At 35.3% G+C, this 24,663-nt stretch overlaps 1 protein-coding gene across 3 annotated transcripts in view; it reads left to right on the top strand.

The window, feature by feature from the left end:
- ZC3H6 (zinc finger CCCH-type containing 6) overlaps positions 1-18,968 on the top strand; it is a 52,964-nt gene extending 33,996 nt beyond the window's left edge. For 2 of the 3 annotated variants that reach the window (XM_024743979.1, XM_024743981.1), the window contains exons 5-12: positions 1,452-1,585; positions 6,476-6,592; positions 7,217-7,328; positions 9,516-9,625; positions 10,629-10,882; positions 12,731-13,242; positions 13,565-13,807; positions 16,639-18,968. In XM_024743979.1, coding sequence (XP_024599747.1) covers positions 1,452-1,585; positions 6,476-6,592; positions 7,217-7,328; positions 9,516-9,625; positions 10,629-10,882; positions 12,731-13,242; positions 13,565-13,807; positions 16,639-18,110 — 2,954 coding nt within the window. In that variant the 3' untranslated portion in view covers positions 18,111-18,968. The remainder of the gene's footprint in view (positions 1-1,451; positions 1,586-6,475; positions 6,593-7,216; positions 7,329-9,515; positions 9,626-10,628; positions 10,883-12,730; positions 13,243-13,564; positions 13,808-16,638) is intronic. The other variant, XM_024743980.1, reaches the window with a different exon arrangement.
- Positions 18,969-24,663: the final 5,695 nt, after the last annotated feature.

Here is a 24,663-nt window from a genome sequence, read left to right as displayed (position 1 = left end):
CTTTCATTTTTTCCCCCAGAATTATGAAAATAATATATGGTCAAATGTAGAAAACTTTTTCTATGTGTAGAAAAGATAACCCAGCAAAGATCAAAGATGAAACAAAAGCGGTTTGAATCCCTACTCCCGGAGACAATTACTATTAATATTTTTGGTATACTTTTTTTTTTTTTTTTTTTTCCGGCTGCGCCACAGCTTGTGGGATCTTAGTTCCCCAACCAGGGATCAAACCCAGGCCCCCTGCAGTAGAATCACAGAGTCCTAACCACTGGGCTGCCAGGGAATTCCCCGGTATACATTTGTCTAGAATTTTTTGACAATTATTTTTTAACAAAAAACTATACACTGTTATAAGTTGTTTTTCTTCCTTAACTGTGAATTGTACCTCAGTCATTCTTATGTTAATGAGTAGATTTTAATGTCTACATTCTATTCAATTAAATAGATATGCCATAATTTGTCTACTAAGCTGTTAGGTTTGTTTGTTAGTAATTATTTGGGATTTAAGTTGCACCCATTTTTAAAAATTCTGTGATTAACCCTGCATATTTATACATATCTTGGCAAACATTTTTTTTTTGAGAGTAAATGCTGAAATATAGAATTGAGTCAAAAGACATAGCTACATTTGAAGATTTTTGATCCATATACAAAGTTGATATCCAAAAAGGTGATGTAGCCATTTATAACACCCCTGCCAGTGTGTGCAAATGCCAGTTTCTCCAAATCCTTACCAACATTATTCTATGAGGTGAAAATAGTTATGTGATCTTTAAATTGTTAATTTCTTTGATTTCTTTAATGAAGTGAAACATTTTTCTATATATCTATTGGCTATTTTGTAGGTTTAATATCATTAGAAAACTTATTAGTTCAATATGACTTTGGTATAATGAGAAATCACTTTGTATTGTAACTTACTACCCTAATATATAATTTTAGTCATTTGAGTATCTCTTTAGAGACTTTTAAATATCAAGTTTTTCAAAAGTAAAAGACACGTATAAATTTTGCTTGGAGATATATGTGATGTCTGTTCAACATTATCAGTAGAAACTCAATTTGCCACAAATTAATCACGAATACCTACAAAGTCTTCCTTAGAGATGAATGTAATATTTAATTCTCTTAAAAACAGAAAACATTGTTAATTGCTTATTCTAAGGAAAATTGAGAAGAATAAAACTAGATTTGACCTCTCCAGCCATGTATATATCCTTGTTTCTTGCCTTCCTTATGTTGTTAACATCCCTTAAGAAACAAAACAATAAGGAGCAGTACCCACGAAGTAAAATGTAAAGACTGAATTAATTGTTTTCACTGAATCTAAAGGGAAAAAAAGAATACACTGTACATTATAGACTATTTAAAATATGCTATTCCCTGTAAACTAGTAGATTGTCTAGTGTGCTGTTTTTTAATTATCTGAAGTAACATTTTAACTTTTTTAGGTATTGAACAGAGGGTTAAAAGTTTTAATGTTGCTCGTGGACGCGGCTTGCCGAAGAAAATCAAACGCAAAGACCGTGGAGGAAGGGCCAATAAAGGGCCTAATGTGTTTTCAGGAACGGATGACTTTCAAGAGGTACTGAGAATTTATATATAATGAGGAGAGGAGCTTTTCCATTTTGTAACTTATTTGGCTGCAAAAGAAAGCATTGTGATTTTTTAAAAATTTATTTATTTAATTTATTTACTTTTGGCTGCACTGGGTCTTCGTTGCCACGCGTGGGCTTTCTCTAGTTGCGGTGAGCAGGCTTCTCACTGAGGTGGCTTCTCTTGTTGAGGAGCACGGGCTCTAGGTGCGTGGGCTCAGTAGTTGTGGCACGTGGGCTCAGTAGTTGTGGCGCACGGGCTTAGTTGCTCCGCGGCATGTGGGATCTTCCCGGACCAGGGCTTGAACCCGTGTCCCCTGCACTGGCAGGTAGATTCTTAACCACTGCGCCACCAGGGAAGCCCAGCATTGTGATTTTAATGCTACTTTCCTAGTAAATGAAAAATTTCCAGTTCAGATCGAATGAGTATAGATGAACTCCAGAAAAGAAGTATTGTTTTAATTCGAAGTAAAATCGCTAAGTTGGAAAGCACCTCAAAATAAAATTGATATGTCTGAAAGCAAAAATGTTTGTTCTATTAGTTCTCTGGTGTACTTTCCTTTCCTAGGAGTCATGGTCCCTAGATGCAAATGGCAATAAAATGCTAATAGCTCAATACGTAGCAGGACCAAGAAGGGAGGTAGTGGTAAATTCACTTACTTATTACAGTTGAAATCATTAAAAGAGAAAAAAGGAGGTATAGATGGTTGGAAAGATGAATTTATGAATTATGTGTATAGTAGATATGGAGTAAATATATGTTGAACTGAACTGAACTCTGAACAGTACATTTCAACCTTGTAGCGACTTTCTGGATTAGAGTGGTCCAATTCCTGTATTCAGCCACTGTTCCAGTAAGATTTGATTGAATTGTACAGAGCAAGGGTGGGTTATCAGTAGCTGCAACCTTGATTGATAGAAAAGGGGGATAGTAGGGGCTTCCCTGGTGGTGCAGTAGCTAAGAATCTGCCTGCCAATGCAGGGGCACGGGTTCGAGCCCTGGTCTGGGAAGATCCCACATGCCGCGGAGCAACTAAGCCTGTACGCCACAACTACTGAGCCCACGTGCCACAACTACTGAAGCCCATGAGCCTAGAGCCTGTGCTCCGCAACAAGAGAAGCCACTGCGATGAGAAGCCCGCGCACCACAACGAAGAGTAGCCCCCGCTCGCCACAACTATAGAAAGCCTGTGCACAGCAGCAAAGACCCAATGCGGGCAAAATTTTTTTTAAAAATTAAAAAGAAAAGGGATAGTAACATATTGTAATTGGAAAATGCTCAGTTTTCTCATTTCTGGGTTTAAAGATAATGGGCAAAGATTTCTTAATATGTACTCATTAATGTACTACTTAGGGAGTTGTTAACAGAAAAAAGAAGTTTGGGCCCAAATGAATTTGTGAAACCCAGCACATGCTACGCTACTCTTGGGGATTCTCAGTCAACATTAATGTATTAAACACTCTGAGCAGGTTAGGCATAAAGAAGTCTCTTCTACTTTGTTCAACCCATCATTTTCAAAATTTACTTGACCATGAACTCTTTTTCCTACACACCTACTAACATTTACTCTTAACTCACCGCTCCATGGAAACAAACTTAGAATTTCTGGGTGACTATAACCTGCCTGTCCATCTTTCTAGACACGTGTAGATGTCTAGGATGTGCTGCTTTCACTAGATGAAATTAATGTGAATGTTTTCTAAGTAAGTTTTCTTCTATATTCAGTACTTATACCCTATATGTGAAAAAATATTAGCTTCCAAGAAAGCGTGGCGTTGATCATGTTACTGCGTATCTCTGAGCTTCAGTTTGCTCAAACTGTAAAATTAGAGTACAGTATTAATTCTAATGGCCTCTTCAAGCACTAACATTTTAGATGTTTGCAGATCTGGGCTGCAATTAAAAGATTTCTTTATCATGTAGTAGAAAATCAGAATAAATTCTTTCTTTTACATTTATCAGATTTAGAATATGGTTTCTTTCTTTATCAAGATTAAAATATGTTATTAACACTATGTCAGTCTATTGGCTCTCATGAGAGATTTCTTCTTACGGTTCCAGAAACAAGCAGGAGCGTGTCAGAGTCCAAGGAAGCAGCTCATGTTCAGGAGTGCTTTGGCGGAGGCCCATCCAGGGTAGAGTGAACATACTTGGAGTGGCCAACATAGATCCATTTTTACCCTTGCCTTTTCAAGGAGTATAAGATCCTCCAAAGGCCAGATAAATTTAGGAATACCTGCATGTCCACACTAATTTTCTTGAAAACTCAAGTATAGTCACAGAACATGCAAACTTTTTATGGATTTTAAAGCCTTATTCAGTCTTTTGGCCATAAAACTCCTAAAATTTTTTAGTCTTTATAGTAGCTATTAAATATTTTTTATAAATACATATTCTTTTCCCAGTAGATCTTTTAATTTCCTCCTCCTTTTAGTATATTTAAAAAATCTTTTATGCTCTTGTTCCCTATACCAATATAATACATCCTCTAGAGTAAATAAATTTTAAAATCACCAAGTGGGTAGTTTGGTTTTTCCCTCCCTTTCTCTGTCTTTTCCTTCTCTTTCTTTCTTTCTTTCTTTTTTTTTTTTCTGGCCACACTGCACAGCTTGTGGGATCCTAGTTCCCTGACCAGGGATCAAACCCATGCCCCCCTGCGGTAGAAGCGCAGAGTCCTAACCCTGGACCACCAGGGAATTCCTTCTCCCTCTTTCTTGAATTGTGTTTTCTTTGAAACAGTGTGATATAGTGCAAAGAGTTCTATCTTGATTCTCCTAACATGAAACGTAACCTTTGGCAAGTCACTAACTTCACTAATCTTCAGTTTTCATATTTGTCCAGTAAGGGTGATGAACTAGATTACTTCTGTCATTCTTCCAGCTCTTATAGTTCATAAAAGATCTTAAGGATAGAGGACAACGCAACATTGTGGATCAGTTATACTCCTATATAAAATAAAAATTAAATTAAAAATTTTAAAAAAGGGTAGAGGACATTTGTGGTTCTTCTGTAGGCTCAAGCTTAAAAGATCTTCCAGGCACTTTATTTTATCCTGAAATTTTGTTCAAGTTGCTTTAGATTTTCTAGAATACCTTGATTATAGTCAGTTTTCCCATAGTTATGGGTACTGCAATACTTGCTACTTGTTTAAACAGAACTAAACTGGAAAAAAACAGCCCCCCGTGATCCTCCGTTAAGACAACGAGGTGTATCTTTAGAAAGTAACATAGACAGAAAGAGTGAGTTATTAATGAAACATAGGTACAACTTGGTACATTTTTCAGCATTTTTTTCGGGGGGAGGGTGATTACCTAATATTTTTAACTTCAGAGTTATATTCCTCAAGTTGGCTCATTGACTTGGCACAATGCACTCTCTTTGGCTGCCTATTTTATTACAGCCACAATTCCTTGTACAGAAGGCATATGTGAACTGGTCATTTATATCTACCTGTTCTAAGTGAGCCTAGAAATAGAAAATGTAAGTAAAATTTACATAGATTTAAGACATTTTAAATGATCCTATCAGAGTAGAGTATAAGCAGTTTCTTTGCGTTTTCCTTGGGCAATTTGGGTATATATATTTTTAAAAGAACCTCAAAGATTATCTATTTTCCTGGTATTCTTATACTTTTTTTCAGAATTCTTCTAGTAAAATATATATTTCATCAGTTGGGAGTGCTGAGGATCAGATTTAAGTTTAGCCATCTATTTCCTTAAGTGTTTGCTGTGAGGCAGTTTCCTGTTTTCAGTAGATTGTGCTTTGTTCTCCATCTTCTAACAAATTGAGGGAAAAGGGAAAACTGGTATCAAATCAGAAGAGCAAATATCAATAGTTATTAAGCTCCTCGATGTTCAAGGCACTGTGCATGCTAAGAGCCTGAAAAACAGTGATATTTTATAGCACTCATGAGTGGAAGTCCTTAGCTTGGCTAAGCGTCATACTCTCTTGCTACTCCACCCTCTTATACTTGTAGCAAAAGTTGAATAGGAGACTGAGGAGAAGAACTAAGAAAAACAGGTAGGGCTGTGAGATTTTCTACCACATACTAATTTTTCTTAATTTTCTTAATTTAAAAGTTAAAGATAATACATCCTCCATTTTTTTCCTATAGAAAGTACAAAATAACCACACATGCAAGCAATCTATAATTTTTTAGCGGTATATCTAGAGACATACACTGTTAAAGGTAGGGGTATATTCTTTTAGTCTTTTTCTTTGTCTTTATTATTATAAACTGGGGTCACATTTTCACTTGGTAAGGTATTGTGAACATTTTCTTATGTCCCCAAATTGTCTTTCCATCCCATGATTTTTTAATGACAGTATGATATTCTACCACCTAAATGTATCATAATGTGTTTGACTTGTCTCCTAGTTTTGGATGGGTACAGTATTTCTAGATTTTGTTTTGTTTGTTGGTTTTACTTGTAAGTGATTCTGCAGTAGTTATTTTTGTGAATAACTCTTTGTGTGCCTTCCTGATAATTCCTTCAGAATAATCCTGAAAAGTACACATTTTGTGTCAAACAGTATGGATATTTTACGTCTTCCATCAACAGTACATGAGAGTAAATATTCTATTGTACCTTTGCCAAAGTATTATTGTTAATTTTCAAGATTTTCATAATTTTATTTTGAAAAACGTAGTTGTATGTCCTCATTAAATTAGAAATAGGGTTCTTTGCAACTACTAGTACAGCAATAAGCACTTTTCTAGAAGCATATCTCTCTCCAAGTAAATGAATAGCATCAGAATGTCCAGTCTTCACTACTTTTAATAATCAATGTATGCTGCTTTCTAGATTCATTTGACTATACATTTTAATACCTTTTTACTACTTCATATGTGTTATTTAAATAATTTTTTTTCTTGCAGTATAGTAAACCAGGGAAGAAGTGGAAGGTTATGACTCAGGAATTTATTAATCAGCACACAGTGGAACATAAAGGAAAACAGATCTGTAAATACTTTCTGGAAGGGAGATGTATTAAGGTAAATTTATAGGGGTATCATAAATCATTTTAACTTCCGAAATAATCTTTAAAATGTAAAGTCATTTTAGGGGGTGGTTAGTTTTTACATTTCTCATATAGTTGTAATAAAACTGGTTCTTCAAAATGTATCTTGCATTGAATACTGTATATCAGAACTCATTTAATTATATTCTGGGGCAGTAATATAACTTGTTGAAATGAGATTTTATTTAACAAACACATGATGCTGTCTGTATGGCAAGTACTGTTCAAAGTAGATTACTAATATTAAATGTTTTAATCTTTACAGTGACACAGTGAATTGTAGTCACTGTTATTATCCTCATTTTTAACGTGGCCAAGCCAGGAGGTTAAATAAGTCCCCAGAGTAGCTCAGCTAGAAATGGTGAGTGCTGGTGGAGCCAGGCAGTATCCTCTGAGGTCATGCTGACTGTGCTGGCTCTCTGCAAAGAGCCACATCCACTGCCTTGGGCAAGAATTCTAAGGACTGTTTGAATTATTATTAGCTCATTATTTAAAGACTGGAGATATGACCATAGTTCTACCGTGAAACACCATGGAGAAAATTCAATTCAGTGGTTACTTCTTTTTCCTCTTTCTTCTTTTCTTTTTTTGTGAACAGGGAGATCAATGTAAATTTGATCATGATGCAGAGTTGGAGAAGAGAAAAGAGATCTGCAAATTTTATTTACAAGGATATTGTACCAAAGGAGAGAACTGCATTTATATGCATAATATCCTTTATTAAAAACATGTTAACCAAAATATTGTAGTTTTCAAGCATCACTGAGACTTTAAAAATCATAAGTACAACCCAGAAAGCCTAGTTTGGTTTTAAATTTAAAATAGCACGTTATATAAACCAGGTCTAATCAGCCTTTGCACTTCAAAAGGGCAAACTGAATTTTTTTCTTTAGGGAAACGAAATAACTTCCCTTTGGAAAAAAATCTATGAAATAAATATACTTCATATTTAGTATACTCAGCTTATAAGTATTTCAAGAGACTGTGCTTCCTGAAGGAGTAGTTCACAACATATTTATTCTGTGACTAAATGATTATTTACTTAGGTTCATAAGTAATAAATTGTCATTGTTGGAAATTATTAAATCAAAGTCTTATCAAATCTTACCACCTAATGATAAGCACTATATATTCTTCCCTACTTCTCCCTTTGGAAATCTATACATTTCAGTTGTATTCCTACCTCTACCCCTATGGCATTTCTATATATATATATATATATATATATATATATATATGTATACTGTCCTTCAGTAAGGACCTTATTTTTTTACAAATGGTTAGCTCATTGTCCCCTCTTCACAGATTTAAAAGATCACCTTAACCATATTCTAAATTTTCCTCTGTGTATAATTCTGCTTCTATACTACTGTTACACATTGTGTGCTCTTTGACCATTCCCCTCTGTAATATTATATTTGATATTTACTAGGGCAAATACTGCTTTTTTCTTTATCAAAATGTTATGATAAATTTGTCTTATTCAATCAAGGAAAATTTTTTTTCAGATTTGACGTACTTCTTTAGAAACCAGATACCTTACTGAACTGTTTCTTAAAGCTTTCCATCTATTCTTATGTTTTTCTCCATAGTCATGCCATCTGTGGCATGACAATTTCAACTGTATTTGTCTATACTTCCAGAAAAATGTTAAATAATAGTGATTGTGGCAGCATAATACATGTTTCAAAGATAATGCCCTTTTGCTTTGGCTATAGTTTTAAGATAGATTTTTTTTAAAACTCAAGTTAAGTATGTGTATCCTTATTTTACTAACAGGTTTTAATATCAAAAAAAGATGTTGAATTTTATCAGTTGCCTTTTGTATCTGCTAAGATGATCACATGATTTTTCTCTCTTGACCTTATCAATGTGATGATTACAATAATAAATTTCCTAAAACTATCCAGAAATTTCCAGAACATACACTACCTGAAAATGGTATATTTTTCACTATACTTCTAGATTTAATATTTTCTTTAGAAGTTTGTCTCTAAAATTTTAAGTAAGATTTTAGCCTGTAGTTTTCATTTTGGGGATATTTGACATATCAGACCCCTTTATTTTTTTCATAGATATGAGCTCTTGCTACAAAATTTATTTGTTCTATATTTTATTTTATTGAGTAAAGTAACAGAGTTTACATAATTAAATTACACTATAATATTTGCTATAGCCATCATAAATATTTTTACTTTAAAAAATTGTTTTCTTGAAAAAGAAGATACATATATGTGTAACTGAATCACTTTGCTGTATACCTGAAGCTTACACAACATTGTAAATTAACTATACTTCAATTAAAAAAATGGTTATTGAGAAAAAAGAATATTAATGGAATTAGCTAATTATCCAAGCTTAACATTTATACTTAACATTTCAGTATCATGGTACTCTCAACAAACTATTGAAACTTTAACATGACTCTTTTGATCAGTGGTGAAGGCATCTAGGTTTTGCACAGAATTTTTGGCATAATTTATATTATGGTAATTTGGGAGATGATTTGTAAAATCTTGACCCAAAGCTCTTTCTAAAGAAGTCTGTGTTAATTACCCACATTACTAACTCTGTTATGATAGAAGATATAAACATCTATCACTGACAGAAAAAAATAACAGGTAATATAGTTTGTACAGTCAAGTTTTTTTAAAATAAAAAAGTTAAACTTTTAAAAAACGTTTTCCAGTTTTAATAGAGTAGAGGAGACTTAAAATTTTTTGAATGTTTTACCATGTATTTAAAATATTTAATCTTAAAATTAAATAAATTGTGTGATTATAGAAAATTTAGTACAATATATAGTAATAAAGTCATTGATTCAGCAGTTATGTTTTTGGATATAAAAATATGAGAGTTTGATTTTACGTGGTCTATTCCTTAATATTTTTATTTACATGAATTTCCATGCAAGTTCTATCATAGTGGAGCAAAATGTTACCAAGGAGACAACTGTAAATTTTCACATGATGATCTGACTAAAGAAACAAGGAAACTTTTGGACAAAGTGAGTAATATTTTTGCATCTTGATTACGGATTCATTTGACTTGAATCATGTTTTATAAGTCATAGTTTATAAAACTCTGCTGAGAGATCAAGGACTTGTTAGTTTATGTTTTATTCTATTAATGTAATGTGTTAGAAAAGCAGGAATATTGGACTAAGAATTAAGAATCTTTTGTTCTTAAAAGATTAAATTATGTGATGTATATGAAACACTTCATACCACTCCTAGTAAATAGTAAATGCTCAATAGTGACACCTGTTATAGTATCCTTTACTTATTAATGATAGTAAGTAATACAATTGCCTTAACCTTAAAAAAACAGAATCTTTTGTTCTTATCATTGTTCTGGCATTTAAAAACCTAATTTTTTCAACCAGTCCCTCATAAATTTTATTTCTCTCAGTTGAGCTTCTGTTCAAATGCAGTTTATTTATTTTCCAATTTTACTGAGATATAATTGGCATACAGCACTGTATAAATTCAAGGTATACAACATAATGATTTGACTTACATACATCTTGAAATGATGATCACAGTAAGTTTAGTGAACATCCATCATCTCACATAGATACAAAATTAAAGAAGTAGAAAAGATTTTTTTCCTTGTGATGAAAACTCTTGGGATTTACTCTCTTAACAGCTTTTATATAGAATATACAGCACTGTTAATTACATTTACCATGTTGTACTTTACATCCCTAGTACTTATTTATCTTATAGCTCGAAGTTTGTACCTTTTTAGCACCTTCATGCAGTTCTTCCTCCCACTACCTTGGTAACCACAAAATTTGACCTCTAGAAAAGCTAATTTACTTTAAGAAATATCCTTTACCTCTTTGAACCTCATATTCTTTATAAAAAAGTAGTTAGCTATCTCTGATCTATTTCAACTTTAATATTGTATTTTTCTATTAACAAAACTAGTTTACTCAAGTCTTCACAGTTTTAAGTGTGAGGAAGAAAGCTTGTTTTGAAATAGTAATCCTTGCCAATTATTTTTAGGTGTTGAATACTGAAGAAGAAGCTACAAATGAAGATGAAAGAGAGTTAGAAGAACTTAGAAAGCGTGGCATAACTCCTCTTCCCAAACCGCCTCCAGGAGTTGGGCTTCTGCCAACCCCACCAGAGCATTTTCCCTTTTCTGATCCCGAAGATGATTTTCAGACAGATCTCTCTGATGATTTCAAGAAAATTCCATCTCTCTTTGAAATAGTTGTAAAACCTACTGTGGATTTAGCACATAAAATTGGGAAGAAGTAAGTTAAATTTTTCAAAAAATGGCTGCATTTTCCCCCTAAAAATTCTTATTAAGAAACTAACTTGTATTCCATGTCAATCATATAATTAAACTTAGGTAGAGGTAGCAGATGTCTGGCATGCACCCCAACTGCTGCTTCCCACTTCCTTTTTGCCCCACCCTCTGCTGCCTGCCACGCCATCAGGGCTTTTCTGTACAGAATCCTTAACACAGCTTCAGAAACCTCTCCACACACTAATCCTGAAGGGCACTGCCAGGTGGATGGAACTGGCATTCCTACCACCTTGTTACGAGGCAGCACTGTCACTGATAACATCTTCAAATAGTGGGTAATATGTCTCCAGCATATTCATTCTTTTAGAGAAGTCGTTCCTTGGGCTATTAGAGGAAAACCTCTGGATAAGGCTGCATCCAAGTTTGCATTTTCCGGTCCTGCTTCTCATCCACCAGGGTCTGTGCACCTGGGCTCTAAGTCCCATTGTTGATTATTCTTTTAATCCTGAAGACTCGGGGAAGCAGTGAGATCTCAGCAATTGAGGAATAAGAAATCTGTAGCAAATATCACAGTTAATATGAGCCATTAAAACTATTTCTGTTGGACTCCCCTGGTGGCGCAGTGGTTGAGAGTCCACCTGCCGATGCAGGGGACACGGGTTCGTGCCCCGGTCCGGGAAGATCCCACATGCCGCGGAGCGGCTGGGCCCGTGAGCCATGGCCGCTGAGCCTGCGCATCCGGAGCCTGTGCTCCGCAACGGGAGAGGCCACAACAGTGAGAGGCCTGCTTACCGCAAAAAAAAAAAAAAAAAAGTATTTCTATTAAAGTCAAGAAGAAGACAAGTCTGTCCGCTGCTTGGCTAAATATTACAGATTAGATCCTAGTCAATGCAAAAAGAGAAAGATATAATAGATATGATTAGAAATGGTGGGGCAGACTCATTATTTGGGCATTTTCCCTTAGTGAACCCAAAGGAATCACTGACAAAACTATTAGAAGTTGTACAGTTGTTCCTGGGTGTCTGAGGAGGATTGGTTCCAGGAACTCCATGGATACCAAAATCCACAGATGCTCAAGTCCTTTATATTAAAATGGTGAAGTATTTGTGTATAACCTTCATACATGCTCCCGTATACTTTAAATAATCTCTGGATTATCTGTAATACCTAATACAAGGCAAATGTTATATAAATAGTTGTAACTACAATGTAGATACTATGTAAATAGTTGCTGGAGTACAGCCAATCAAGTTTTGCTTTCAGAACTTTTTGCAGTTTTTTTCTTCTGAATATTTTTGATCTGCGGTTGGTTGAATCTGTGGATGCAGAACCTGCCGATATATATGGAGGCCCAACTGTAATTAAATTAGTAAGATGCCCAGAAAGAAGAGCAACATTCAAAGACTAAAACCTTCTCATGTCAAGCAATAACCAATTAGAAATTATAATACAAGCAGTACGTTTATGTACCATAATTCTAATTTTGTTATAAAAAAGGTCTGTGTGCGCCTAGAAAAAGGATTAGAAGAGAACCAATCAAAAATTTTATCTCTGGGTGATAGGATTAGAGATGACTCATATTTATCTTTGTATTTTTCTATATTTTTCAAGACATCACTATTAAGTTTTAGAACAGATGATAGCAGCAATTTAGAAAACTTGTGTGCTAAAATGAAGGCAAGACACCTATGTTGGTGTTTCTACTTATAGATACTATGGAATAAATTGCTTCTTAAAAATATAGTTTTCTCTTCTGATACTGTAAAACATGCAACCAATATCTATTTAGAAATGTAACATTCTTGTTTGCCTCTGTTCTTTGAACTAAGAAATATTATTCTTTTGTCTACAGGCCACCAGCATTTTATAACAGTGCCTCACCACCAGGACCACAATTTCAGGAAAGCAGCCCACATACTCAACATATGTATAGTTCTGGGTCAAGTCCAGGTCCCGGACCTAATATGTCTCAGGGACACAGTAGTCCTGTGACGCACCCAGGCTCCCCTGGACATCATCCGTGCGCAGGACCTCCTGGTCTACCAATGCCGCAGAGCCCACCTTTGCCGCCTGGTCCACCTGGGATTGTAGGCCCTCACAGTCAAGCGGGAGTACTTGTTCAACCGGATACACCTTTGACACCACCAAATATGAGTGGCGCTTACCATTGCCCTGGCTTTCCAGAACACATGATGAAAGTACCTAGAGAGAATCACTGTTCTCCAGGTTCATCACACCTGCAAAGTCCTGGTGAAATGCAGCTCAATACCAATTATGAGTCCTTACAAAACCCAGCTGAGTTTTATGATAATTACTATTCACAGCATGCTGTACATAATTTTCAGCCACCCAATAACTCTGGTGGTAAGCTTACCTTTTGAAATAACTCATTTCTAACTTAAAATATCTGGAGTCCTATTTTTCTTTAACAGCATGGAAAGAATGCATGTTTTAAATAAAGCAACGTAAAATGTGATGAAATTGAAACATTAAAATATGATTTAAATTTAACCAAACATTTGTAACAGTAGACCTTTAGATAACCTTGAAAAGTGCTTACAATCACATAATAATCTGATAATCAAATGTGATATTATTGTAACTCCATTTCTTACAACTCAACAGTGGTACTTGTCTAGTGGAGTTTTATGCTAAATCAGTGTCTCTTTCCGTGTTATGTACGTAGATGGGACGTGGCATGGTGAATTTGCCCAGCATCAGCCTCCTGTCGTTCAAGACTCACCTACCCGCGGGAGTGGGTCTGACAGCAGCAGTAATGTGACAGGCCATGGCCCCCTGCCTGCACCAGGTCTCCTCCCTGCAGTGCAGAGAGCTCTTTTTGTTAGACTTACTCAGAAATACCAAGAAGATGAAGAACCAGGCAGCACCCAACCTCAGAGGGCACCAAGCAAGGAAGAAGGTGTGTCAGGTGGTATGATAGCATCTTACCTATTCGGATCACTCAGTTCCTGAAATGGTCTTGAATAAGTTAAAATTTGAAAAAGGAGTTCCTGTGAACTATCTATTCTATTTCCAATTTATCTCATAGCTCCTATCTTCTTGGGATTGATTGTAGTTTCCAGTGCCATTGATGCATTAGTAGTTAATTGCAAAGGGTTTGATTTGAAGCAATAAAGAGACTGAAGCTGGAGTGTGAGGCCTGGGCAAGCGGACTTGCTATTATGCCTTTTTTCTTTCTTCTTTTTTAAAGAAAAGAAATAGAACAGGAACCAGATACCTTCCAGTTCAGGAATTTTAAGCTGTAACTCAAGCTCAAAGTTATTTGATTATTAGATTTTCACGGGCAGAGGCTGTATACTTCAGGTTCTGCTATGTTATTAAGGAATATTATTTTTAATGTAAAAGACTACGTGGGGACACTAAGTTTCCCTTAGTATTTTTGATATCGATAAGTGTATAGCAATTAGCTAACTCAGTTAAGGGCAGAGAACTTTAAATCACCCAGTTCTTCTTATGAATTACAAAATTGATGTGTTTGGCCACTCTTAAACATGAAATTTAGGGCTTCCCTGGCAGTCCAGTGGTTAAGAGACTGCACTTCCACTGCAGGGGAGATGGGTTTGATCCCTGGTCTGGGAAGTTTTGCATACCTCGAGGTGCAGCCAAAAAACAAAACCCCATGAAATTTATGAATAACTATGTAAAACTAGATAACACTAGGTAGCTACAAGCTATTATATAAACATTGTTATGTTTTCAAAAAAGGTGTTATTAACTCTTCATTTATTTAGCATGACAGGGAAATGAGGAATTTCTAATAAGTTAATTCCTGTAAAATTTATGTGTACTCTTTTAGGTGCTAATTTTAATACGCAACCATTTTAATGGTAATCTTTCTTTAAAGTAACACAGTTTTATGTTTTCATAAATAAGAAAATTAAAACTTTTCTACATGATATAAAATTTTATACTATAATACTATAAAATTGGTAATGTTTTATGAGGCTTGTTTTCTCGGAATACAGAAAACTGAAACAGCTAGGTTTTTTGTTCATTTAGAAATTTTATCGCCTTTATAAATTTTATTTGTCCTTTGATAAAATGCTCATAGAAACCTCTTAACTATCATTTTCTGTCTAATATCTGCTTTCCATTGACCTTTCTCTACTGTTCTACTTTCTTTCTGCTCTATATTCATTCTTATTCCAAAAAGAATTTAAGACTGCTTATAAAATACATTGATATGAAAGTGAAAATAAAATAGCATCTTACCTATTTGGATCAGATTTGGATTGTCTTACCTATCTGGATCAAGTACCAAATTCTATGAGGAGTGAAGCTCCTATACAGAAATATTTAAAATAACTACAACAGCTGAAAGTGAATCACAAGTCTAGCTCTAGACTTCCTGGAAGTCAAAGGAAAAAAAAAAAAAAAGAGATCCGGTGTCTAGAAGTAGTTTTATCAATCAGACACTGAGATATGAGTAAAACTTTTTACCATGTGCTATAATATTGATATACTATTTTAAGCCATATCCCCACCCTAAATACGAGTGCTTGTTTTATTTGTTGCTGTTGTTTTGGTTTTGGTTTTGGCTTAAACAACAGATATTTATTGTCTCACAGTTGTGGGGGCCAGGAGTCTGAGATCTAGGTGTCGGCAGGGTGGATTCCTTCTGAGGGCTGTGAGGGAAGGATCTGTTCTATGTATTTTTTTTTTAACATCTTTATTGGAGTATAATTGCTTTCCCAAGTGCTTGTTTTGTCAGCACTCTTCTGTTCAAACTAAGTGTGTAACACTAACGTTCGACGCTGTGGAAACACATTAGTGAGCAGTGAGATGAGGTAAAAGTGAGAATATATATGCTGTTCTATTGATCCAAGATATTCTAGGATATGTATGAGTATGTGTGTGTACATATGTTAGTGTATGTGTATATATATAGGTATATATACACATATACACATATATGTATATGGTGTTTTAATGGAGAGGAAGGAGACTGCCCTCCTGAAGCATCAGTTTTTATTCCCTTCTCTACTAGAGAGAAGACCTCTGATGGTTAAGTGTCTTAACATTGTGCCCAATACACTAGGGTTACATAGGCTTTAAGAGTAAGGCCCAAAGTGTTCTCGTAAAGTTAAAGTATATAAATTTTAGGCTGTTAGTTTTCTTTGTTGTTTTTAATTTAATGTTTGAATAATTAATATATTCACACAGGTCAAACATCTAAAACTATAGTATGAGTGAAAAGTCCCCACCTGAGCCCACACTTGCTCAGTTCCCTTTGCTTCCTTAACCATCATTGTTAGTGTTTTGTTTTCTTTCCAGGTATTTTTTTTTATAGCTCTCTCTTGTTATCCTGATAAATCCAGAGCTATGAAGTTTAAGGGATTAAGCTAGGAAGTTAGATCCAGAGCTATGAATTAAAGAGAGCCAAAACATTTTGGTATTCCTTTTCAAGAGTGTTTTCCCTTCTCTCCCAGCTCTGTCTTACCACACATTTCTGAGCTCCCTTTGACCAGTTGGAATGAAAGGTTCAGACTGTTCTCTGACTAGAAGGACATTACACATGTTCTAATATCATACTTCTTTCTTTATAAAGTATAGTGACTGAATTGTTAATTGTTATACCACATCTTATCTTGTTCCAGTGTTGAAACTCTGTCATTTCTATGATGCGTTTTCTTGAAGTTAGACTACACTTATTCAGAAATAGTATATGTGTTTTTTTCATCTTAATTAAGGCCAAATATGAATGCTTCATTCTTTACCATAGTTTTTGTCTGCATTTAGATGATACTGTTAACTGGTATTCCAGTAGTGAAGAGGAAGAAGGAAGCAGTGTCAAGTCAATACTGAAAACATTGCAGAAACAAACAGAAACTTTAAGGAGTCAACAACAACCTTCCACAGAACTCAGCACTCCTACTGATCCAAGACTTGCTAAAGAGAAAAATAAAGGAAGCCAAGTGGTTGACCCTAGACTTAGGACTATCTCAAGGCAAGACGTTAGAAAATCTTCTGAGTCTACCCCACTGGATCTTAGACTTGCATGGGATCCCAGGAAATTAAGAGGGAATGGAAGTGGTCACGTAGGTTCTTCTGTTGGTGGAGCAAAGTTTGATTTACATCATGGAAATGCTGGCCCTAATGTCAAACACAAAAGAGGAGACGATGACGATGAAGATACTGAAAGAGAACTGAGAGAAAAAGCTTTCTTAATACCTTTGGATTCTTCCCCTGGTATAATGCTGCAGGATCCAAGGTCACAACTGCGACAGTTTAGTCACATTAAAATGGATATTACCCTAACCAAACCCAACTTTGCAAAACACATCGTGTGGGCTCCAGAAGACTTACTTCCAGTCCCTTTACCTAAACCTGACCCAGTATCTTCAATCAATTTACCTCTGCCCCCTCTTATAGCTGATCAGAGGCTCAGTAGGTTGTGGAATACAAAAAGTGATCTTCGTCAAAGCACAGTGCCCACTGATGCAAAACTAGCAGCCAAGGCCAAAATTAACACAGCAAACAGAGAAGGCTACCTAGAACAATTTGGAGATGTACATAGTTCAGGAAGTAAATTAGGAGACCCTAGGCTGCAAAAAAATTTTGATCCTAGACTTCACAGATTGCATAGTACAGAGTCTCATCAAGCAGGTATGAAGGATTCACATACATCAAAGGGTGCCCCTCATGTAGCCAGATCAAACTCTGGTTCATCACAGCCCTTAGGGGCAGTATCTAGCAATTCTGGTCCTGGGGCTTTGCCTCCATATGCCCCTAAACTCTCATCTTCAGCTGGCCTTCCCCTGGGAACTCCAGGTTCAGTCCTTAGTGCTATTAGTTTGTATGACCCTAGGGAGCATAGTTCATCATCTACATCAGAGCCAGCAACAGAAAATGCAGAGAGCCAGAAAAAAAGTGGTGGTTTAAAAAGTAGTGATAAAAACGAGCCTCCTACTGGAGAAGCAGTCCTACCACAGAAAATCGCTCCAAACGTGGACGTCCCTGTTGATGGGCCAGCTGACCCAGAGGCAGATATTCTTGGGAGTTCCGGTACCGTTCAGGTCCCAGCAGTGCACAGTCTTCCGATTCAGGCATTAACAGGCTTAATTAGACCCCAGTACAGCGATCCAAGACAGTCAAAGCAGCCGGGTCAGGTGAGCCCCACCCCAGATGATGACCCTCGTAGAGCAACAGATGACAAATCTCTGAAAGAGGTTTTTAAAACTTTTGATCCAACTGCTTCACCGTTTTGTTAGCTATTGTGTAATTAAGCAGTTCTTGTCACTCTTGTGACTATTGCAGTCCCCTGCTGTTTTGTAACTGGTTTACCTCTATAGTTTATTTATTTTTAAATTATAAACACTTTTCAGCTGCTAGTATCAGAACCACATGAAGTTATATCCTCTAAAGCCTGTGGTATTTTATATAATATTTTTATAATTTTAAGAGACTGTAGTAATTGACATAGAAACCTATATATCACGTTAGCTTCAGTAAAAGTAACTTTTATTGTAAATAAACCATCATGAATTCAACACTCTGCCTGAATATATGCCAGTTGTCTTTCATAATCAGTGTTTAGATAAACGATTACCACTTTTATATGGTTATTAGTTTCAAGCAATATAATGTACATTACTTTTCAGAAACAGTATTTTGACTAGGATCCTCTTTGTCAACACAGAACCGATTAATATGTAACGCTGACTGCTAGCTAAAATGTAAAATGACGTAAAACATTTTTAAAATCATAATTAGCAGAGCAGTTCATGTTTAAGGGCACCACTTTTATTAGTACTGGCAATATTATTTGTGTAAATGAAGCATTTGAATGTTGTACCTTTTAAAAGTATTTTATGGTATACTGTATCATAGAAGTTGGAGATATATAAATAGAATGTTTTGCTAAAATGAAAAATTCCCGAGTTCTCTAACATCACTTTTTAATTTTTCGTATTAATAGTTATGAGTTACTGCTGTGTTCCATTATGATGTTTATGCGTTTCGATGTTTTTTGTCTTTAGCAGCATAATTTATATTACTTTTTCAAATGATGTAGCTGCAATAATTGTATTCATCATGACTTTGGCAATTTTTAACAAACTTTTAAAAGATCCAGTGAGTCTGTGGTGATTATTTCATTGATAATGTTTTAAATGTCCAGGTTCTTTATTTTTTCTTAAATAGCGAGAAAACACAGAGATGGTATAGTCAACTGTATATGGCTACCAATAAAGAACCTCTTTCAGATCTCACCTGACTGGCATTCTGTAACAGAGGAGACTGCCTGGTGTTTTAATGTATTCAATGTCGTCATAGTTCGGAAACCTCCTGAATTGATTAGAGGTTGTATTTTTATGAAAAATAATTTGTACTCATTCTTGTATATTTATTGCAGTATATAAATAATGGCAACCCTACCTGTTTTATACATATATTATTTATAACTAAAACTAAGTAGTACACTTAGTTTTCAGGCTAAGTGTATATATTAATATCTTGAACTAGAGGTATGTGACAGTATTTGCTAGTAACAACTCTAAAAGGTAACTTGAAAAGGAGTATTTCATTATAAAAGATCATGGAAGTAGAGGAAATCAGTCCTTGAGAAGTGATTTTTAAAATATTTATGTGGGAACCTAACACTCAGATAGCATATGGTTTAATACTAATGTATATCCTTTCTATTCCCTTCTTCACTTTTTACTTTTTTTGCCCTGATTCCGTGCTTAAATGGGGTTGCAGTTAAGTGAACAAGAATCCTGCCTGCCTACCTAAGAAGTTCATTGTGTTCTAAGTGGAAGGACAGTTGTTCAAGGGAATGTGAGTTCCTACTATTTATACTTTGGTTACATTGTAGCCTAAAGTGGTTCTGGATAATGTTTTGGGGTTAAAAAATGCAGTTTAAAGCCATGATAGAAAGAATTTTCTGACTTACTATCCAAACGAACTTTATTGTTAATTGAAAAGTCAATAAAATGGATAAAACTGACAGAAAAAAATATATAGACACATTTATATTCCTAAGAATAATATTCCTTTATCAGGATAAAATCAGTAAAATTGCTGAATTTTAGTAATTAAATTGAAAATTTTAGCAAATCTTTAATTCATGATTTTATAATTATTGTAAGTGATGCTGTTTACATTTAAAATATCACACAAAAAAAGATAATTTGGATGTTAAAGATCAAAATGGAATCCAAATTTTTTTCCAGATTCTTAACAGAAGATCCTTTTTACTAAAAGAGATATTAAAAGATTAATTTAAAAGTAAGGTTTAAAAACCATTAATACTTACTTACTAAGTAAGTTCATTTACTTAGTATTCTTGAGCCCCTGTTACATCGGCTAGTGGCCTAGAGGCTATTTTACAAGAAAGTTGGAACTTACCTTCAAATTTAACAATATATTTTTTGTGAAAATGTTTTATTTATGTTTAAAATAATGATTTTTTATTTGTAATGCTTTTTAATTGAGATAACTTTAGGGAATATTCTATTATATCCTATCAACCTGGATTATCTTAATATCCTTTTTCTTTTTTTTTCTTTTTCTTTCTTTTTCTTTTCCCATTTTCTTACCAAAATTTAATAAGTAGCCGTTCTCTCTAATTAATAAGCTCCTTGTAAGGTGAATTGGTGTTTTTAGAATCCATCTAATTTGATTTACACTATTACACTGAAAAGTACATTATGGCCCTATTCTTGGAAGCCAAACATTTACAGATAACAGAAATAACTGTGTCTTTAAAGAGTCTGCTAGACTCATTGGTTGAGATGTAACTTAACTATTCATACTGGTTTGTGAGAGTTTTATACCTGTTCCCTTTGATGTTGAATAGAGTGGGATATATCAGGGTGTTGAATTGGGATATCCAGATGATCATAATTTAGATTGAGCAGCTACTTTCCCATGTCTTGTTTACTTTACTCCCAGCTCCTATCTCTGGAGCTTCCCTAGTTAGGACCTCATTCTGAATCTTGAAAATGAACCAAATGTTGGAGTGATTTCAAGCTCTGCCTCAGCAGTTAGGTCTGTTGCCGTACAGACCCTCTGTGTTACCCAGCCGTATGCACTAAACCCCAGAATTAGGTTGCAACCAAAGTAGCCTAATTATGAAATGATGTTTGCTTAGGTTTGTTTGTCTTTTAACTTGCCGTAGGAGTTTAGTAATTTTCCTTGCTAGTCGTACTTACTTTAAGAGTAGAAGAATAGTTGATTAGTAAAAAAAAATCCTGTATGAGTGTTCGTATAAGCTACTTGCTGAATTAATTAGGAGAGAGAGAGGGAGGAAAGGAGAACTTATGAGGGCTAGAGGTTTATGACAATGAATTCATATTCTTGTTCTGAATTGATTTGTAGGTGTTTTATCTTAATGTCTAGTTCGTTTTCTGTGAAATGGGTATAATTTTGACTGTTTACAGATTTGATGTAAGGAGCGAAGTAATTATCATTTTTAAGTATTTGTAAATATAAAGTTGCTTTATGACTTTCACAAACATAATCATTACGTTCCCACTGGGTTTGCATTAAGTTGTACAGATTCCGAAATAACATGATATGGTTTGTGTGGTGTACCAGTTCTATGAAGTTTCAGATGATACACATTTGAGACACAGTAGAATTGCCTGAGAAGTTGTTTCAGAGAATATTAACCCATCAAGTTGGCAATTTCCTTAAACATTTTGTGTATCAGTAAAACACAGGACTTTCCTATTTTAGAGCTCTGTGGACTTGTAGTGTCTATTCAAGATCTGACCGCTCTGCCCATTTTATGCAAGTTGGATATTGATGGAGGGTGAAAATCCTCTGATAGTCAGTGTCGTATGACGTATTTGCTTGAATCATAGCACGTGTGTCGTGGGCGAAGTGGCCAACTCAGTCAATATAAGGACTGTTGGCTTTTAGAAACACTAGGGATATTTACTCCCACCTCTTAATATATATTTCTGCAAGCATGTGACATTGAGGTCTTTCTTAGTGACCATTTGCTTGATATTGATAAAGGTACATTTTCCTTTGGTTAATGGCATCTTGACGTTCGGAAGTTCCTAGGGATCTAGATGTGAGGGCTTGTCGGTGTATTTCCATTTGCACAGGACAGAGTCTTACGGTGGAGATGTTCTCCCTGAGCTCACCCTTCTGGGCTGAGGGCTACACCTCAGAGGGGTTGTCTGTGCTCAAGGCTGTACCTCGGCGAGGTGGTCTGCAGTCAAGCAGACCACTGATAGAGTGCCTGCAACCTTCAATATTGGGCTTTCTGTGAATCTCTAGAATGAAGAGTCGTAATTATCTTTTCAGAAATGGTTTGGTAGCACTTGATAATGTTATGTTCAAAATTTACTGGTCATTAGTAAACTTAATTAGTTTAAATAAGGCTGAGTTTAGGAAATTTAAGCTTTGACAAAATGTAACCAAACAGGGTCTGAGTGTTTAAAGCTGTTTTTCTCACTTATGTGTCAGGACTTGGTGTTTATGGAATGTCTCTTCCCGAAGTAGCTTATGTGATTTGCAGAACCGGCGCCAGTAGCTACCAATCGCTGTTACTGCTGGCGTTATGTTTTCGAGTATGTTATTTATTAGCAGTGTCTGCCAGTTGTAACAAAATCCAAATTAACCTGCCTTTCTTGGAAAGGACACATACCTAAGAAAGGACTTTAAGTTACTGTCAACATAACGTTTAGAATTTCTCATTTTAAAATAAGAAATAAAAAGCACATTTTAAACTGTATTTTATGCTTTTGGAGGCAGAACCCATATGTGTCTCCTTGCTTCTCTGTTTTCCCATTGCAGCAAGCCTAGTTCTACGCACACCGTGGGTGCTTTGTTCCCAACGTCCATCCAAGTTTAGATTTTACAGGTGCTGTCATCTGTTAGAGTAGATGCGGCAGAGCCATTCCATGATCGTATTAGAAAGAGTACAATCATAAATTATACCTCCTTCAGTAGACACAGGGCACCAACCTTCTCTTTTTTTGTCTCCCCTCCCCACCTCCCACCCAAACAATGTGAAAGTAGGGTTATGGCAGCTTTACTTAGGAGTTATATGTTTCTACAATAGTTCGTAATTCTATGAGTCCTCCAGACTTACAAGATAATTTTACTACTTCGTTGTGGAAGTTTGAATATATCAGTAATTTATCCCCATAGATCTATGAAGGGTTCTTTCTGTAATCTGAAAGAACTCCATGCTAGAGTCTTACGTTTTTATGTTAAAATATATTTCTCTAATTTCCCCCTTCCTATTCTCCTCAAAATTCAACCAAAATTATGAAGATATGCCTAACCTAGTGAATTTCCAATCGTATTTTATCCTAAGACCATTAACTTACCCTTTCAAGTCATGAATTGGACTCTGAATCTGGGTCTTGTGTCTTGTCCTTAAACACCCTTCATTACCCTTTAGAACAGAACAGTCATGTGCTACAGTTGTGAGCATAAAGGAAATCCGTTTTCTCCAACAACTATGAGTTCTTGGAACAATATCTTGTAGCTTGGTTTATCATTAGATCTCTTGTTTTTTAAACTTAGAATTTATGAGAAAAAAAGTTAATATATAGCTTGTTATGGCATTTTAGAAAAAAATCAACCCTGTGAATTATCCGGCTCCACGCTCCTTGGCTCACTGCTCTACTGATTTTAATGCCTCTGTGAGGGCATTAAGGTTGAGAGGAATGGTGAAATTTGTGTTAGATAATATTATTTTGTCACTGATGTGATATATAGGTTATTGTAAAAGAATTAAATACACACAGACCCAATTTTTGAAAATTAGTCATGTTGTTCCCAAACTTCCATTACAAGCAAGATCTTGGGGTTTGTTGTCCGTGATAGACTCTACATTTTATATGCTTTTTAAATAGAGAAGGTGAAAAATAATTAACTAGTATTGCAGGTAAGAGGTTTTAGTCCACCTCTATTTTATAGGAATTTGCCCTCCAAATGTTTGAGAGAGAAGTCACATAAGATAGGAGAATATCTTTTCCTGAAGGAGAATGAAATTTCCTTTAAAAGTGACAATCAAGAAATAGTCATTTCTAGACTTACTTGCCAAAGTTTTTAAAAAATTTATGTTTCTTACCGTAAACCCAGTGCTCCTCCACCAAGGATTCAGAAAGGGCTCAGTATAAATCCAGGGTTCTAGGCCATTTTGTTTTTAGTCTAGGGCTGCTATGCTTGCACATGGTAAGGGCATTGATGGCACTTGTGTCCTAGGATGTCATGTGTTTGTGTGTTTGGTAGGAGGTGGTGTTGTGTCCAGATTCCTGGTCGCCCACTTTCTATCAGATTTACAAGCACCATCTGTAAGGTAGGCTGAAATCCAGATTAAACCTATGCAGTATGAAGTAGTGGGTTTTTTTTTTTAACTTCCTACTCTTAATTATTTCAGTTCCCCACATTGTATCTCAAATGGTGGGGAAATGCTGCCTTGACTGTTTCACTTTGGAGGTTTTTAATAGATGCCAATTTAGTAGATTAACTAAATTATTAACCAACTGTCTGTTCAAAAGATACCAGCAAAGGGTGTACTTTGCTGAACTGATAAATTATTCTACATGAGGACTAACAGATCCCTTGGTAACATCAGGAATATCTTTTTTTTCCCCTTCTCATTTACTAAAAACTTTTCTAAGTTGAATTCTGTTGTTGCAAGTTTCTGTAGTTTTCTTCTGTGACATCTTTCTATTGTCTGACTTTAAATAAAAATGTTTCTAATAATATCTGTCTGGCAGTGCATTGCTTTGCTTTAATAAATCTTCAGTAGTTAAAGATAGAGCACTGGGGAGCCGCGTACTCGTATGAGAG

This window comes from Neophocaena asiaeorientalis, unplaced genomic scaffold (genome assembly GCF_003031525.2).
Source record: "Neophocaena asiaeorientalis asiaeorientalis breed wild unplaced genomic scaffold, Neophocaena_asiaeorientalis_V1.1 scaffold114, whole genome shotgun sequence".
Lineage (NCBI taxonomy): Eukaryota > Metazoa > Chordata > Mammalia > Artiodactyla > Phocoenidae > Neophocaena > Neophocaena asiaeorientalis.
The sequence above is the reverse complement of the archived record's forward strand: the minus strand, read 5'-3'. Positions and strand labels throughout refer to the sequence as shown.